The 17,364-nt window shown below is 37.1% G+C and overlaps 2 protein-coding genes across 7 annotated transcripts in view; one reads left to right on the forward strand and one right to left on the reverse strand.

The window, feature by feature from the left end:
* Positions 1 to 12,485, reverse strand: part of DHCR7 (7-dehydrocholesterol reductase) — a 28,221-nt gene extending 15,736 nt beyond the window's left edge. The window contains exons 1-5 of one of the 3 annotated variants that reach the window (XM_070935134.1): positions 12,424 to 12,485; positions 9,072 to 9,175; positions 8,472 to 8,694; positions 7,609 to 7,696; positions 6,313 to 6,526 (exon numbers count right to left, since the gene is read on the reverse strand). In XM_070935134.1, coding sequence (XP_070791235.1) covers positions 6,313 to 6,526; positions 7,609 to 7,696; positions 8,472 to 8,694; positions 9,072 to 9,169 — 623 coding nt within the window. In that variant the 5' untranslated portion in view covers positions 9,170 to 9,175; positions 12,424 to 12,485. Of the gene's footprint in view, positions 1 to 6,312; positions 6,527 to 7,608; positions 7,697 to 8,471; positions 8,695 to 9,071; positions 9,176 to 11,484; positions 11,547 to 12,423 lie in introns of those variants that run through there. The other 2 variants (XM_070935142.1, XM_070935149.1) reach the window with 2 other exon arrangements.
* Positions 12,486 to 16,190: 3,705 nt separating this feature from the next.
* The window catches only part of NADSYN1 (NAD synthetase 1), a 44,221-nt gene continuing 43,047 nt past the window's right edge, over positions 16,191 to 17,364 (forward strand). For 3 of the 4 annotated variants that reach the window (XR_011601678.1, XM_070957555.1, XM_070957556.1), the window contains exon 1: positions 16,191 to 16,417. Coding sequence is in view for 2 of the 4 variants with exons in the window: in XM_070957555.1 (XP_070813656.1) it covers positions 16,333 to 16,417 (85 nt within the window). In the remaining 2 variants the exon portion in view is untranslated. The remainder of the gene's footprint in view (positions 16,418 to 17,364) is intronic. The other variant, XM_070957557.1, reaches the window with a different exon arrangement.

A 17,364-nucleotide genomic window follows, 5' to 3' on the forward strand; every position in this document is an offset into this window, starting at 1 on the left:
GAAACAAAATATCTCATTCAGGTCGGATGTTCCAGTTGGTATAATATTGAGATATCAAGGACAAAGATATCAGCTACATACTGTTGAAAAAGCGGAAGAATTTTACTACAAGGTTCTCCAAAAGCAAAATCAACAAGAGATAGAAATTCAAGATAAGCAAAAGGAGGTGGAAGTAATGGAAAAACAACAAGTTACAGAGGTCCCCGTAGATGAGCCGCTTCTGGATTCTTCTTCAGAGGTCTCAGCTGGACTATTTATAAATACAAGAGAGGCGGCTCTGGATTCTAAAGTGATGACTTATCAAGTTACAGACCAGTATGGAAATCAATCAGTTGATATAAAACTCATAGAACCAGAATGGAGATTTAAGCCACAAAAGCAAAACCAACAAGATCAAGTTATAGATCAGCATGAAAACCAAACAGTTGATATACAATTTATAGAAAGGAAATCAGGATGGAGATCTAACCCACAAAAAATCAAGAAAAGAAGAAGCAGGTCACACAAAAACAAAAACTTTTAAACCAAACAACAGTGTAATGCCAGTTATTTAAGAGATGATTGAATACATGAAAAGATAGATGAGGCGAAGTATTGGTTTATATTATCCTGAGGAGAGTGACAGACTTCTGCAGTGCTGTACTTTTGGGATGTGAAAAGGGCCTTAAACTGAAATGATTGGAACTATCTTTTTTTTTTTTTTTTTTGGACTCTTTGATAAATATACTACGTTTATGCTGAGCTACAAGGCGAGAGAGTTATGGAATTGGGGCACGCAGATGATCTGGCTGTTACCCTATTACGGTGGTTGGAATTAATAATTTGGATAAAAGACACCTCTACAGATACTATATGGAATACAAATATAAAGTCATTCGGGTGGTTGTTGTTGTTGTTTTTTTTTTTTTTATGAAGATACTTGCTATTGATGGGGGCAGATGGTAATTGAAGATACCGAACATACTGTTGGAATTAGGATGTGATGTTACCCTAACATGGGTGATGGAGTTTACAATCCAGCTGAAAGACATTACAGAAGATATCATATGGATTACAAGCTTAAAGTCTTTTTTAAGAGGATTTTATTTACATAAGGGAATATTTTTTAGTGGTGTGGGCAGAAGAATAAAGATATTATGAATTATTAAGTATGGTAGTCTTGTAGGAAAGTGGGTGGAGACAGGTTAGTTTATTGATTGTTTAGTTTAAGAAAAGGGATATTATGTTTAGATATGAATATATGTAAAAGATTTGAGTTAAGAGATATAACGATGGGGGTGAAGGAAATGGAGACTATGAATTGAATAAATGTTAAATTAGGATTTATTATATAGTTTTATAGCGGAAGGTTGCTTTGAAATGTTATATTAATATACATAAAAGATTTGATTTAAGAGATATATGTATGGGGGGGTAGAAAAAGGGTAGATTATGAGCAGAAATCGCTAAACTGGGAGATATAATAATATTATTATGCTAAATTAGGAGTTATTATATAATGTTATAGTAGAATGTCATTTTGAAATGTATAGTATAAGGGGGATATGATAATATTATTAGAAAGAAAGGGTCAGCATATGGGGATGGAGTAAAGGGATGGTAAAGTATTATATAATCTGTTATGAATTTGGGTTTTATTATGAAGAAGCCACAGGGGGAGGGGAGGGGGAGGGGGGGGTTAGGGAGGGGGGGGGAAAGGGGGAAAATTTGTATTTGAAAAACTTTTTCAATAAAAAAAAAAATGAATCAGCTTCTGCCATGAAGACTATAGAGAACAATAAAAGGGGGCTCCCAGAAGCTGTTCTGTGTGCCTTCCCATTAACCTTCTTTCTTCATCACAACAACATCTGGTGACCCCGACGTGATACCCCTCTGCACTCATTTGGCGGACGAGCCCAGGTGCACCACAGCGAACTTCGCTCCCAAAAATACATGAGTATGGGTGGGGAACTGTCAGCTCAGCAGAAGTCTCATGCAAAAGAGCTACAGAAAATACTTAAAGACAATGGAACAGCAGGAGTTAGGTTAAGTGATTTAGACCAGTTAGTAAATGAGATAGGTTGTCAATGTCCCTGGTACCCTGAGGCAGGAACCTTAGACTTGCGGGACTGGATAAAACTTGGAATTCATTTGCATTCGCCACCACGAGCACCAATTCAACATTTGTTGCTGTGGCAAAAATGTAAGGAAGCAATTGAGGTTATGGGGACTCATAAACTCAAGGCACCAAGGACTGAAAAACCCAATCCCGAACTTCTCCCTCAGCCTGCAGAACCCTCAGCAGGATTGGGACCGAGCACCTCGTCAGAAGCATCAAGTGACCTGCGGGCAGATTAAGGCTCTCTCTGCTCAATCTACAAAATTGCTACAGAAAAAGGACATGCCACAGACACCAGAGAACTTTTTGCTAGCGGCATTTGCTTGTTTAAATGCCAATTCTGTAACTATTGTAATGTGTATTCTTTTTATGTGTATTTTTCCTTCTGGCGTGGCTACAGTGACTTTGCAAGATGGAATTCCAGAGCAAGGACTTTGGGAACAAAATTCCTATATATGGGATGTGCAAAATATCTCTCGATTAGTAAACAAGACTGATTGTTGGATCTGCATGCACGTTCCCCCACATGCCAAAGGAGGACTTTTAATACATGCTATTCCTTTTAATGAAACCGGATGGAAACAACATCCTCGGATCCCCGGAGCGCTACAAAAAGAAAAAGTTAATTATACTATTTTAGCCATTGGTAGCAGGCTTGAAGAAGTAGCGGCATATTGTTGGGAATTCATCAACCATTCTAGGAAGGCATCTGTTGATGTTGGAAAGTATCCCTATTGTAACACGACCTTTGTTCTTACAAATAGTGCCCAGTATTATTTTAGTTATCATTGCCTTAATTTGCTGTTGCTGCTGCGTGCAATGTTTGCCTGGTTTGTTGACGGTATTTTGTCCAGGAATTTTGTCCAAGATTCCAGATCTGGAGTCCAAGGCCCTCCAGATCTGAAGTTATGTATGCATACAAATTATTAAAAAATAAAGAATAAAATAAAAAGGAGGACATGTGGGGATGATTGCTTTCTCAGTAGTTGGCAAACCATGCTGAGGAATGCAAACGTCAGCACAATGATCCTTAAAGACCCTTCCTCAGGAAGTCTCAAAACATGAGGTCTGTCACATAGGCAAATCAGATCACATTGTTTGCAACAGGAAAACATGAAACTGTCCATGAGCTGTCCACGAGCTTTGTTTAGCCAATCAACTACAAAGTGAACTTTGATCAATGAATCAGCTTCTGCCACGAAGACTATAGAGAACAATAAAAGGGGGCTCCCAGAAGCTGTTCTGTGTGCCTTCCCATTAACCTTCTTCCTGCCTGTGCGTCTTTCTTCATCACAACAACACATTCTGGTCTAGATAATTCATTCAGAATGATACCATACCAATGGTATCAAAAGTTGCTAAGATATCTATGATTTGTATCACAGTATTACACTTCTCCATTCTTTCTCGGGTGTATATATGTATTTAATACTGATTTAATCCTTTCGGCCAAGATTGCTGCAAATATTTTGTAATCGGCATTCAATAATGAAATAGGTCTGTAGTTTTGAATTAACTGGAGAGCTGTATCTTCTTTTGGAATGATTGTTATTATGGCTTCTGTCCATGAATTTGGTATTTTGGCTTTCTCCATAGCTTCATTATATAATCGCAACATATTCTCTCCCAGTACTTCTTGCATTGTTTTATATATTTCTACCGGTAGCCCGTCGGGTCCCGGTGTTTTATTGTTTTTTTGCTTTTTCAGTACTTCATCTAATTCTAATTTGGTTATTGGCCTATTGAGAGTTGTTCTTTGTTCTTCTGTGATTTTTGGCATTCCTGATTTCCCTATGTACTATTTTATCTTGTCTTCCTCTATTTTTCCCTGATTATATAAATTCGCATAAAATTTCTTAATAATTTTTTTTTTGGCCTCTTTACTATGTTGAATTTCTCCTTTATCGTCTTTCAATTGGTATATCGTTCTTTTTTTCTGTTCTTTCTTCAGTTTATAGGCTAGCCATCTGCCCGTTTTATTTGCGTGTTCGAAATAGTTTTGTTTCGCCATTTTTATTTTTTGGGCTAGTTCTATTTGGTTTATCAAATTCAATTTATGCTTAATCATTTCCCATTCTTCTCTTATTGTTTTGTTCTGGGGCTTTTCCTGGAGTTTTTGTTCTATTTGTTTTAGGTTTTTCTCTAATTTATCTAATCGTTTTTTCTTCTCTTTATTCTTTTTCCTCGTATATGCTATTACTAGGCCCCTTATATATGCTTTTAAAGTATCCCATGTGTTTTGTAAAGAGGTTTCCTCTATTTTATTTATCTGAAAAAATATTTTTACTTCCTTTTCTAACATCGAATTAAATTCTTTACATAATCTTTGGTTCATTGTCCATCTCTTACGTCTTCTTTCCCCTTTCCAGTTTATGAATAGTGGATTGTGGTCTGCCCATTGGTTTGTGCCTATCTCATTTTTTTCTAATTCTATTTTGATATTTGAGATCATCCATGCCATGTCCAATCTTGACCAGGAATTATGCGGATGGGAGTAAAAGGTGTATTGGGCCTCTTCGTCATGTGTTTCCCTCCATACATCTGCCAAGTTTAGTTCTTCAGCCATAGTAAAGAATTCTTTTGGAAGTATTTCTTTTTTCTTTTGTTTCCCCCCCCCCTGTTTTGTAGTCCTTATTTGCATTTACTATTGCATTATAATCCCCTATTACACAAATATCATATTCTAATTCTGCTAATTTTATGTGTAGATCTTTAAAAAAAACCTGTAGTTTTTGGTTAGGTGCATAAATTACTACAATTAACATTTTCCTCTTTCCTATTTCTAGTTCTACCATCACCACTCTACCTTGCTCATCAGTATAAACTAATTTAGATTGTATTTTTTCTTTTACGTAAATCACTACTCCTTTTTTCTTTTTTTGGGCCAGAGATGAATATAGTTTTCCTAATTTGGGGTTTTCTAGGATTTTTTGATAGTCTTTTTGAATGTGTACTTCTTGCAGACATATCACATCTGCTTCTAGTTTTCGTAATTTTGTGAAAATTTGATTCCTTTTCTTTGGGGCATTTAAGCCATTAATATTTACCGAAAAGAGTTTGATCTGTTCATTCATTGCCTATCGTATCTGTTTTTTTGTGTTTCTTGTTTCCATCTGTGCCTTAGCTTTTGCACCTTCTCTCTCTTTTTCTTGCCTCTGTCTTATTTCTTTTTCTTGCTTTGTTTCTATTGGTTCTTCTTCTTGACTTTTACTATCTGTTTCCTCCTTGCTTTCCTGTTCTTCTTCTAGTCTAAAGTGTGTGTTATGGAATTCGTTTGCCTTTTCTAGAGTGTCTATTTTATATTTTTTGTCTTCCCACGTAATTAAGATCCCCTCTATTAGCAGCCATCTGTACATTATCTTATATTTGACCAATAGTTGTGTTAAAAACTGATATTGTTGTCGTAGATTTCTTACTCTTCGGGGTATCTGTTTTAAAATTATAATTTCTTTATCATTATAGATTACCGTTTCTTCTCTAGATTTTTTATAGGCTTCATCTCGGATTGATTTTTTTAAGAATTTGACATGGACTTCTCTCGCCAGTCTGTGTTTTCTTATATAATTTGTTTGTACGCAGTAAGTTTCTTCCAATTGTCCTTTTATTTCTTCTGGCTCTTTTTGTGTCATTCCTGCAATAATTTCCACCATCCTCCCTTCTAAATCCTCATTTTTTTCTTCTGGAATTCTTTCTCACAGAGCACATCATCTGTGAGAACAACAAGTTTCGATGCCAAAACCAGAATAGTATCAAAGTGGAATGGGCGCACATAACTCACATCCTTCAAGAATGCATGAAGCTGAAAAGTCACTACCTTCTCAAGGACCTTACTCAAAAAGAGGATACTAGAAATAGGACACTAGTTCCAGGCTATCTTCTTCAAGCATGACTGAATTACTGTTTCTTTCAAGGCACTTGAAGGGGACACTTCTGTTATAAAAACATAAGTTACCTTATTAGAACCCCACAATTAGAAGACTTCAATGCTCAGGACAGACAGAATCTGTATATGAGAAGCTGAATACATAAATGATTTTCCAGCATTATTAGACTTTAGAAATTGAAATGACATGCTTAGATATTTATGATCTTAAGTAGCAAAAGTAAAAGTACAACAGCAAGAAAGGCAGAGAAATAGCTTTACTGATTAGAATGAAACATTCAGTGCTCATCAAATTATCATATTTATAGTAATATAAGTAATATCAACATACCAGTCCTTTGCATTAGAAGGGAAGAAGTAGGCTTTTAACCAAACGAATATAGACACAAAGTAGCCCACAATATTTGTACACCACATGAGTGGAATCCAGTTGTCAAAAATGATGGTGGGTGAGAACCACTGGAAGTAGTAAACATTTGCAAACCAAAGGGCATGTGTTATGAGCCAGGCTTGCAGTCCGTTAATCTCATATTTCAGTACTACACCTGAAAGGAAACAGATGATGATGATGATGATGATGATGATTCAGAGGCTGTCCAATTCTAAAAGAACTTTGGATGACTAGCAGTTAAGAAATAGAAAACAATAGGCCTTCAAGAAGGCATGACAAGTTGAACACAATTTAGGCAAAGGCTGAAGAATCACTGAGTATACTGACTCTTTAGAACTTTTCTGAACAAGGAGAGTAAAGGAGATAATCCACATGTGCTCCAGGCAGCAACTCCTCACGGGGAGACCAAAGGATAATAGTCTCCTATGGGTTTGGGTGCTGGGAAATGAAGGGATCAGTAATCAAGTTTTTAACCATGGAGGAGCCTTTTAAAAGACATATTCACTAATCATGTTTCTAATCACTTTTGGAAATTGCCTATTTAATTATCTTAAGGGTCTTCAGAATGACATGTTGGAAAAGCCATCTGAGAGTTTATGTGTATGAACAAAATAATTGACGTGACACATTCTGCCAGGAATTATCCAGAACTAAAGACAAAATACAGAAGAATGAAAGAAACAATGTAATCTACAAAATCAACTGTAACTATTGCAACTAATTCTATGTGGGACAAACATGTCAATTAAAAACCAGAATCCATGAATACTAGCTGGCAGTCAAATGCCATGATCCCAAATCCTTAATCTCTACCCACACTGACACCAAACAGTTCAACTGGACCAACACAAAAATAATCAGCCACGCTACCACCCTTGGGAAAATTAATTGCTCACCCCTGCCCCAGAAGCTTTGAAGAAGATAGGCACAAGTAACAAGCAATGAATGTGCGTATGTGTAATTATTTATCAACAAGGTCCAAAGCGTTTCAAAACAGACAAAAACAACATTACACATCTCCAAGTGTAACAGGCAGCAATAAAAATTCATTATTTTTAAGACAAAAAGACTTCTTGGAGCAAGTCTGAGAGTGAGAAGGAAATGTAGGCTAATATAGGGATCAATGTTTGTACCATTTAATTATTAGCAACATGCTAAATAAGCAGATAATAATGTTTTGAGTCATGTACTTTTTTCTCCAGTTTCAATTACTCGATACAATAAAAATGGTCTTACCAGCAGGTGAAATGGCACCTTCCTGTACTCCTCCTTGAAATCCAGGAATAAATTTATGGCAAAAGTCAGGAATCATAAACAAAAATGCCTGTAACAGAATGAACATATAAGCCCGTATCTTTAAATTAAAGTTGCACAATGGTACATTTGTAGAAGGATAAATTATGGATTCACCATATAATTATTTTTCATAACTGACATTTACTCATATCCCAACCCCTCATAATAGCGTAGATGTTTAAAAACGTAGCTGAAATATACAGTATATGGATTTGTGAATATTTTAGTATAACTCATTTGGGGACATGGACTAAACAGAGGTTAATAATGTAAAGGTATAAAATCTGTTTTTTTATCCTTTTTGTACTGAAATTACAGGAAACATTTAATTTCTAGCTGCTAATACTATGATCAAATATTCATATAGAAATTATATAGAAGTAACAACTAAAGACTGAAAGTGAGACTCTGTTAATTTCAAATCACCATCTAACTCTGGGTGAGGAACCTATTGCCCTGAAAATATGATTGAAATAATAATCCTGGCTTAGTCTAATTAATGGCAATGGGTTTTGGAAGTTAAGTTTAATAACTTCTGGAAGACAGCAAGTCTCTCATTATCTTCTGTCAGTCATAATCTTTTGGAAGTCCTAGAAACATAAAAGAGAGCAAGACAGATAAATGCCTCAAAGAAATATCAGTTGTTAGCATTATTCCCAGCAACATCCAAACACAATATTGTTAATAATTTATATTCCCACATTTTCACATATAGGGTTACAATTTTAGAATGTAATTTTAAAACCAAACTTAATTTTGATCCAAATAACTGGATTCCAACAGAGAAGCTTCAAGATACGTACCTGGAACATTACCCAAAAAAGGTAAAAGATTAGAATTTTCCAAGAGAAAGATGGTGTCTTGTCCCAGATATCTAAGAGGTGAACTTTTCCCGTAAGCAACTGGATAGCTGGCTCACTCAAAGAGCAATGGTACTGATCACATGACATTATAAAATAGTAGACAATAAAGGGGCAAGACGAGAGTAGAAAGATGACACTTATCAAAGAAAACCAATCAATCTTCCTGAAAAAGACACATAGAGATTGTTACTCTCCCCCCCAAAAATGAACCTCAAAACTCTACTGGAACAGTTTTGTCAATGACTGACTCTGAACAGAATAATGATTTGCACAATTGTAATGTGTTGTTGCCCTTAAAAATTACAATATTTGCTGAAACAAGCCAGTTTCATGAACTACTGCTGGCTGGGTCAACAGAAAACCAACATATATTTCAAAGAAATAAACTTAAATACTCTATGACATCCCTCCTGCCTTTGAATATTAATAAAATCCTCCTAAAATTCAGCTTTAGCTGCCTCTTTTATGAACCAACCTGTACAGTTCTTTATAAGTGCAAGTATTTCACAGCTATAGTCACTACACGGCAGATTTTCTTACCATGCTCTACCCCACTCTCCATGAGAGGCTTCATTTCCATTTAGAGCATTTTGACTTTTTCCTCCTCCAAAAAATTGGCTGTCTTTATGAGATGCCATTGGAAACTGCAGAAGAGGTAAATACAAAAATGATAAAATTCTCAAGTATAAAAGAGCCTTTTGTGTGTGTGAAATTTTATGTCCAATTATGCAATATGCAACTCTACTTGGTTATTTTTCACAATTAATTCTGCTTTTAATAACCTTAAGAAAAATAAGACAAGGTTCATGTGGCATTGCTAACTATGGGAGAAAATAATGTCAACCTTTGACTAAACCTTTCTTGCTCATTGACTATTTTTAATACAATTAAGGCTAAAAAGAATGAGAGTTATAAAAAGTGTATAAGAAATAAATATATATGTACTTGCATAATGTTTGCATTAATTATATGTAGAGCTGTAACTATTTACTGTTGAAGCCATGCTTTATACATTATTTTTATTTTTTCTGTTACATTTTTCCATTTATTTTTAAACACTTCTTATGCAATTTTCTGATAATGTATTTATCTTTGTGTTTTGTTCCTTTTTTCCTGTTACTATTTTAAAAGCAATAAAATACATAAAAATACATTATTAGACAGCTCACAAGCAAAACTAAAACTTGGCAAACAAAAATGGTCCTCAAGTTATTGCATTTCAAGGTATATCCTAAAGATGGATGTACTTGCAGAACCATCAAGGCCATGCTTTTATTTACCACATCTCTTCGCTAACAAGGGGAACTCATCAAATTTGCAGATGACACTAAGCTGGCAGGGATAGCCAACACCACAGAAGACAAGCTCAGGATCCAAAAAGATCTTGACAGACTTGAATAATGGACCCTATCCATCAAAATGAAATTTAATGTGAAGAAAAACAAGGTTTTACACCTAGAAAGAAAAACCAAAGTACAAATTAGGAGAAACCTGGCTCAAAAACAGTAACTGTGAGAGGGACCTTGGAGGATTACTTAAATATCAGCCAGTAATGTGTGGCGGTAGCCAAAAAAGCTAACACAATCCTTGGTTACATAAACAGAGGCACAGAATCAAAAGCACGTGAAGTATTAGTAGTGCTTTATAAATCCTTAGTAGTGCTTTACAGATCTTTATACATCTGGAATACTGCATCCAGTTTTGGTTACCACATTACAAAAAAGATGTTGAGACTTTAGAAAAAGTGCAAAGAAGAGCAACTAAGATGATTAAGGGCCTGGAGACAAAAACATATGAAGAACGGTTGCAGAAATTGGATATGGCCAAGTTAGAGAAAGAAGGACTAGGGGTGACATGATAACAGTATTCCAGTATCTGAGGGGCTGCCACAAAGAAGAGGGAACAACTTATTTTCCAAAGCACCAGAAGATCAGAAACAATGGATGGAAACTAATCAAGGAGAGAAGCAACCTGGAATTAAGGAGAAACTTCCTAACGGTGAGAATAATTAACCGATGGAACAGCTTGCGTTCAGAAATTGTGGGTGCTTCATCATTGGAGGTTTTTAAGAAAAGAACCATCTGTCTGAAATGGTATAGGGTCTCCTGCTTGAGTAGTGGGTGCGCAAATGTTTCTCAATGGAAAAGGAGCGCATGTAACTGGTTCATCTGGCTTTTCTAATTATGGGTCATATCTGCTGGTCAGCTGTGCCCCAAATATGAAGTAACTTTAGCTCAGCTGGTCCCTCATGAAAGGTATTGTTAAATCAAAGCTTTATTACAAAAGATATCATTTATAACAAGTACATGGCTTTACGTATTATTGTACATTTCTTGATACAATAATGTTAATGCAGAATTAATGGACATTTGAATTTAAAGAATATCTTGCTTCTCCTGAATAGTCTATTAAATAGAGGTTTTACTATATTATGAACTTTGGAAATTAATATATTTTCAGCATCATTATTTTCTAATTGTTTTTACAATGCAAATGAGCATTGCAAAAGTATCTCATGGAAATATATTTTCTCATGGAAGTATTCCAAAGGAGAAAGATACAGTACAATAACACAATGTGCTTTATGTGGGTCTGCCTGAGGTGACTTGGGAAACTCTTAGTCAACACTAACTAGATTTCTACCATATAAGTTTTGTTCCAAAGGTGTAAATTAGTCATCACCAACTAGATTTCTACCAGATAAGTTTTGTTCCAAAAGTGTAATTAGTCAACACCAGTTAGATTTCTACCAGATAAGTTTTGTTCCAAAGGTGTAATTAGTCAACACCAACTAGATTTCTACCAGATAAGTTTTGTTCCCAAAGTGTGAATTAGTCAACACCAACTAGATTTCTACCAAATAAGTTTTGTTCCAAAGGAGTAAATTAGCTGTGTTTTTAATCAGTTACTATCTAAGCCGGGGGTGGGTGGATGGGTACTTCTTTCTACTTACCTTTACTATCAGTTTGCAATGGGCCACGCTCACGCTCTCGTTTCACTCGTGTGCTCTTCTGCGCACGCGCAAAAACATTCTGATGACGTCGGGGTCGGTGGGAGGAACCTCCCGCTGGTTTTACTACTGGTTCTATAGAACCGGTATGAACCAGGGGCAACCCACCACTGATCTAAGCTAATGTTAGATATTTTAAAAATATTCATTTCAATATAGGTAGTCCTCAACTTACAACAGGTCATTTAGTGACAGTTCAAAGTTACAATGGCACTGAAAAAAGTGACTTTTTTTCATACTTATGACCATTGCAGCAACCCCATGGGCATACAATCAAAATTCAGACGCTTGGCAACTGAAATGTAATTATGACAGTTGCAGTGTCCTGGGGTCAGGTGATCACCTTTTGTGTCCTTCTTACAAGTAAAGTCAATGGGGAGCCAGATTCATTTAACTATATGACTAATTTAAAACTGCAGTCATTCACTTAACAAATGTGGCAAAAGTAAAATGGGGCAAAATTGGTAAAATGGGTTGCAAAAGTAAAATAGAGCAAAATTCACTTAACAAACGTTTCACTTAACAACAAAAATTTGGGGCTCAATTGTGGTTGTAAGTCAAGAGCTACCTGTATAACACCATAAAATGTTTTATCCAGGAATACAAGACAAAGAAAATAAATCGTCAAGCATTAAGAGGAATTCAGGATGGTCTTTGTAAACACAAAAACTTATATATTGTTAATTTTAAAAGAGAAATACATTCTACAAATATTTCTTTCTTATAAGCAAATGTTCCAAAGCCTGCTTTCCAACTTGCTCCCATTCCACACATGCACCGTACAAAACAATACATGCAACGGCTTCCCAACCAGTTTGCTTTACTATTACTTCTCAATTCAATATGAAGCAGACCACTTAGAATTCTGTTAATTTTCCTTACCTGTGCTTTTATTCTTCAGCTTCAGATAAAGAAATAACTCCTTCGTTTGATCTCATTGAGAGAAAGAAAGAATGCTAACATAAAATGTCCCAATCCTCTTTTTTACCTTTCCTTCTTTTAAACCACACCCCATTAAATGCATATTGTAATCACCATCCAATCGCCTGCTCCAAATTTTCAGCATCATCTCATGCTTCCTCGCTGGATTGGTGCAGCTGCCTCAAACCAGCTAAGCTGATTTCAGTAGCCATGGCAACAAGCACTCCGTAAATATAATGAAAAAGGAGAGTTCACTGAACTTTTACTAATCCTTGATCAAGCAGAATGTATGGATTTAAAAACCGAATTAAAAGAAAAATTATTTGTTTTGCATAGCTTCTTCACACTCCTTATTCCATTTAAACATCTGTTCTATATATTTACCCAAACATTTTGCTGCTTCTGAAGTTCCACAGCGGATAGAGGTTTTGGGGAAATTATTGGTTAATAAAATTAGTATCAGCTACTTAAAATGATTGCTTGAATGGTCTGTTTTGGAAATATAACAGAAGATCACTAAAAATGTAGGACTGAGTTCATATGATCCTAAAGTCAAATTTCAACCACCCACAATAAAAATTGAGAACTGCATTTTCCAGAGATGAGTTAACTAAAGAACTATGGCATGAAAGAGAAAAATAAAACCGGATTTGATGATATGAGAAGTAGGGAGCTAACAAATGGGCAAAAAAGCTTTTAAGCAATATGTTTGTGGAGATTCTCAATCATCCAGGTCATAGTTTTCTCAAAAGTGCTTTTTCAAAAGGCAACTGGAGGGGGGAGAGGAAGGGGGAATGGAAGGATTGTATTTCTTTGCAGCTATCTGGACGTTAGCACTCTCGCTGAGATTAAGGAGATTCTAAATGCACAGGCAAAAGTAGGGTGGATTTGATTTAAATCAAGTTGATTTAAATCACAATTTAAATCATGATTTAAATCACTGGTAAAAAGGCTTGATTTAAATATCTCTCCCCCAAAATATCTTATCAAGAAGCGCTTGAACTTTAGACTTTAACCATGGTATATACACATACCAATAGCTCTCTATTGACAATGCTGGCTCCCTCTGTTAAAGAAATGGAGATCAGCACCACCACCTAGAATCAGACACAACTAGACAAGGGAAACCTTAACCTTTTCCTGCATTTGAACAACTCCCTCGGCAATCTGAGTGATCCTAAGACAAGGGTGTCAAATTCAAGTTCATTGAATTTGTGGTTGACCTTGAGGGGCCAGGTGGCTGTGGTTAGGTGGCTTTGGCAGATGTGGCCAGCTTCACATTGCTCACATTGGGGGGGGGTGTTTGTGTGTGTGCATGTGACAGCCTGGTGGGGCTGGGGGGATCCATTGTCTCCAGCAAACGCCCAGGGGGTGGCGCAAGGCCAGCCCCTTGCTGGCTCCAGGGTGGCCCTGCGGATCTAAGGCTGATCACATTCCAGCCTGGATGGCCACCACCAAATTTTAGATCAACGCCCAACCAGCCTGGGCCAGGGCCAAGGTGACAGGGGCCAGTTGTTTGCTGTTTCCTGTCCAGTGGTGAAATCCATTTTTTTTTTACTACTGGTTCTGTGGGCGTAGCTTGGTGGGCATGGTGTGGCTTGGTGGGCGTGGCAGGGGAAGGATAGTGCAAAATCTCCATTCCCATTCCACTCCAGGGGAAGGATACTGCAAAATCCCCATTCTCTCCCCACTTCTGAGGGAAGGATCTTGCAAAATCTCCAGTTCTACCCCACTCTGGGGCCAGACAGAGGTGATATTTGCCGGTTCTCCGAACTACTTAAAATTTCCACTACCGATTCTCCAGAACCTGTCAGAATCTGCTGGATTTCACCCCTGCCCCTGTCCTACGAGATTGTGATTGCACGAGCAAAACACCTTGCTAGAAACTACACTACATGAGTTCCTCAATAACAGATACTGAAGAAAAGTATCTGTTATGTCGGCTGGCGACACCCAGGGGGAGGGCCTTCTCTGTGGGAGCCCCAGCCCTGTGGAATGAACTGCCCCCGGAAATATGTAAGATCTCCGACCTCTGGGTGTTTCGCTGCGCACTGAAGACCCTGTTGTTCCGCCAGGCCGGGCTATCAACATAATAATTTTAAATTGGGGTATTTTAAATTTTTGGGGTTTTAAACCGGCCAAATCTATTTAATTATTTTAATTTTTAATCATTGTTGTGTCTTGTGTTTTTAAATTGGCTGTACACCGCCCTGAGTCCTTCGGGAGAAGGGCGGTATAGAAATAAAATTATTATTATTATTATTATTATTATTATTATTATAATTATAATTATAATTATAATAATAAATGAAGCAACATGGTCATTCCGTACATTGCAGACATATCAGAAAAGCTCAGGAGGATCTTCAGCCAACATAACATGCATGCACACTTCAAACCCAAGAATACACTAAGGCAGGAGCTTGTTGAATCCCAAAGATAAAACACCCAGACAAAAACTGAGCAACATGGTATATGCAGTACAATGCAGTGAGCCATGTGCAGATCTGTACATTGCAGAAACAAAACAACCACTTCATAAGCGCATGGTACAACATAGGACAATAAACACATCAGGATTAGATTCAGCAGTCCATGTGCATTTAAAAGACAAAGGCCACTCTTTTGAAGACAGCAAAGTCCACATTTTGGACAGAGAGGAACACTTTTGTCTTTGTCTTTTGTCTTTGTCTTTTATTAGATTTATATACTGCCCTACTCCTGAAGGACTCAGGGCGGTGAACAGGCACAAAATAAAATACATAAATACAAAAGTTAAAAGATATAATTAAAACCAGATTAAATAATTTAGCCCAAAACAATTAAAAAAATCCCAATAATTTAAAACAAATTAAAATTTCGATGTAAAAGAATTTTAAAACAGGGGAGAAAATTAGGCCAGGCCTAATTCTAACACTAGTTTGAAAGAGGGGTCAAAGAGGCAATCTATATCGAAACTGAACAGCCCTCTCTCAACAGAGGGGGAGGGATACAAATCTACAACAACAGTCCTTTCAACAGACCAAGAAGGCTCCATACCCATTTGCACAACTCAGGTGACCGTGACCTGATGATACAGACAAACCTGGTGATCTTAAGATTGGCTAAAAGAATGCAAATGACCAGCTGTCTGCAAGGAGTATAAATCCTTCCATTTCACTCCAACCAGTCAGAGCTGAAGAAGCTTCTTTGGTGAGAAGCAAAACGTCTTCAACAAAGAAAAACCAGAAAATCCAGTTGCCTCTTGAAAAAGCACTTTTGGGACAACCATGACCTGGATGACTGAGAATCTCCGTGGACATTCTGCTAGAAAGTTATCGGCCCAGTCACACACATACACCCTACTTCTCCAAACCATTGTTTCGTGTTTTGCATTTTTGGAGTCACAGGTGGTGTTTTTTTTAAAAAAAGGCAGGGGAGATCAGGCTTATTTAAAAAAAGAAAAAAAAAACCCGCATCTATCCTTGTCATTCCCAAACCTACAAATACATTAGTATCTATCAGACACTATTTCTTTAGATAATTACTTTCGCTCCTCACCCTGGCACTTTCTCCCGGTACTATTGGCACGCGAAACAATGCAGGGCGTGCAGCCAGCAGCCGCTCCCAGCAAAGAGTAAAGCTTGCTCTAGCTATCCTTTGCCAACCCTTTGCAAATTTTATAAGGTTTTTTTTTTCCCAACGCTGCGTTTCACCCGGAAGTGACTCGCTACATAGCACCGCTTCAAACCGTCCTCTCTGCGCTGAGTCGAAGAGGAGGAACCTACGGAAGTAAAAGCGTTGTTTTTGGGAGCGGTGGTCCCACCGGCTGGGGAGAGGTCGCTTTTTTCCCCCCTTCTCCTGGGCAAAGTTAGGCGGGCAGGAAACAACATGGGCAGGACGGTGACCGTGGCTACGTGCGCCTTGAATCAGTGGGCGCTGGATTTTGATGGCAATCTGGAAAGGATTTTCAAAAGTAAGCCGAAAGCTGCGTATGGGGCTATTTGCAAAATGCAGCTCCAAAGGAAGATGGATCTTGTTTTTGTTACCCTGCAGTGGAAGTTAACGTTTATTAGCAATAATTAAAATAAGAAAGGTGGCTCTGGATGCGTCTTGGATCCATTGATTATTTTATATTCACCCACCCACCTTCCAAATTTTCATTGATATGTTTATATCGCACCTTTATGGTTACACACACACACACACACGCTAAATATAAATTTAAATTTATAAATAATAAAGAAGGCGAACCTTCTTAATTTTTCCGCCTCCTAACTTCCCCACAACCACACTATGAGGTGGGTTGGGCTGAGAGAGTGGTTTAGCCCACGTAAGGCTAGGATTGCAACTCAGTCTCTTAGGTTTGTGGCTTGATGCTTTAACCACAACACCGTAACTGGCTCTCAAGAGTGAGAGCCAGTTTGGTATTGTAGTTAATTACTGCTTGACATTTTTTTTTGTCCTAGCTTTTTATAGTTCTACAAGCATAACAATTGATGTCCCTTCCTAATTTATTTCATCAAGCTGGCCTGGTCTAAATCTTCTCTTTTAAATGTAACTTTTAAAGGCAAATTTTAATCTGTTTAATTACGGGGTATTTTAAAATTCAGCCAAATTATTTAATCCGTTTTAATCTATTTTAAATTTTGTATTTCTGTGTTTTATCTTCTGGCTGTTCACCGCCCAGAGTCCTTCGGGAGAACTGCGGTATAGAAATTTAATAAAATAAATAAATAAATATGCACGATCTTATTTTATATAGCTTTATAGCTTGCCTGTGTCCTGTGAGCTTTTTATCTGAAGGAAAGGCATCCCTTCATTTTATTCAAAGAACGAGAACCCTGTGAGGTTGATTGGGCTGAGAAAAATTGACTGGCCCAATTGCAGTCGTTGGGTTTTTAAAATCCAGGTTTCCTCAGT

The sequence above is a fragment of the Pituophis catenifer genome, unplaced genomic scaffold, assembly GCF_029215685.1.
Source record: "Pituophis catenifer annectens isolate HBS135680 unplaced genomic scaffold, rPitCat1.0.hap2 SCAF_1, whole genome shotgun sequence".
NCBI lineage: Eukaryota > Metazoa > Chordata > Lepidosauria > Squamata > Colubridae > Pituophis > Pituophis catenifer.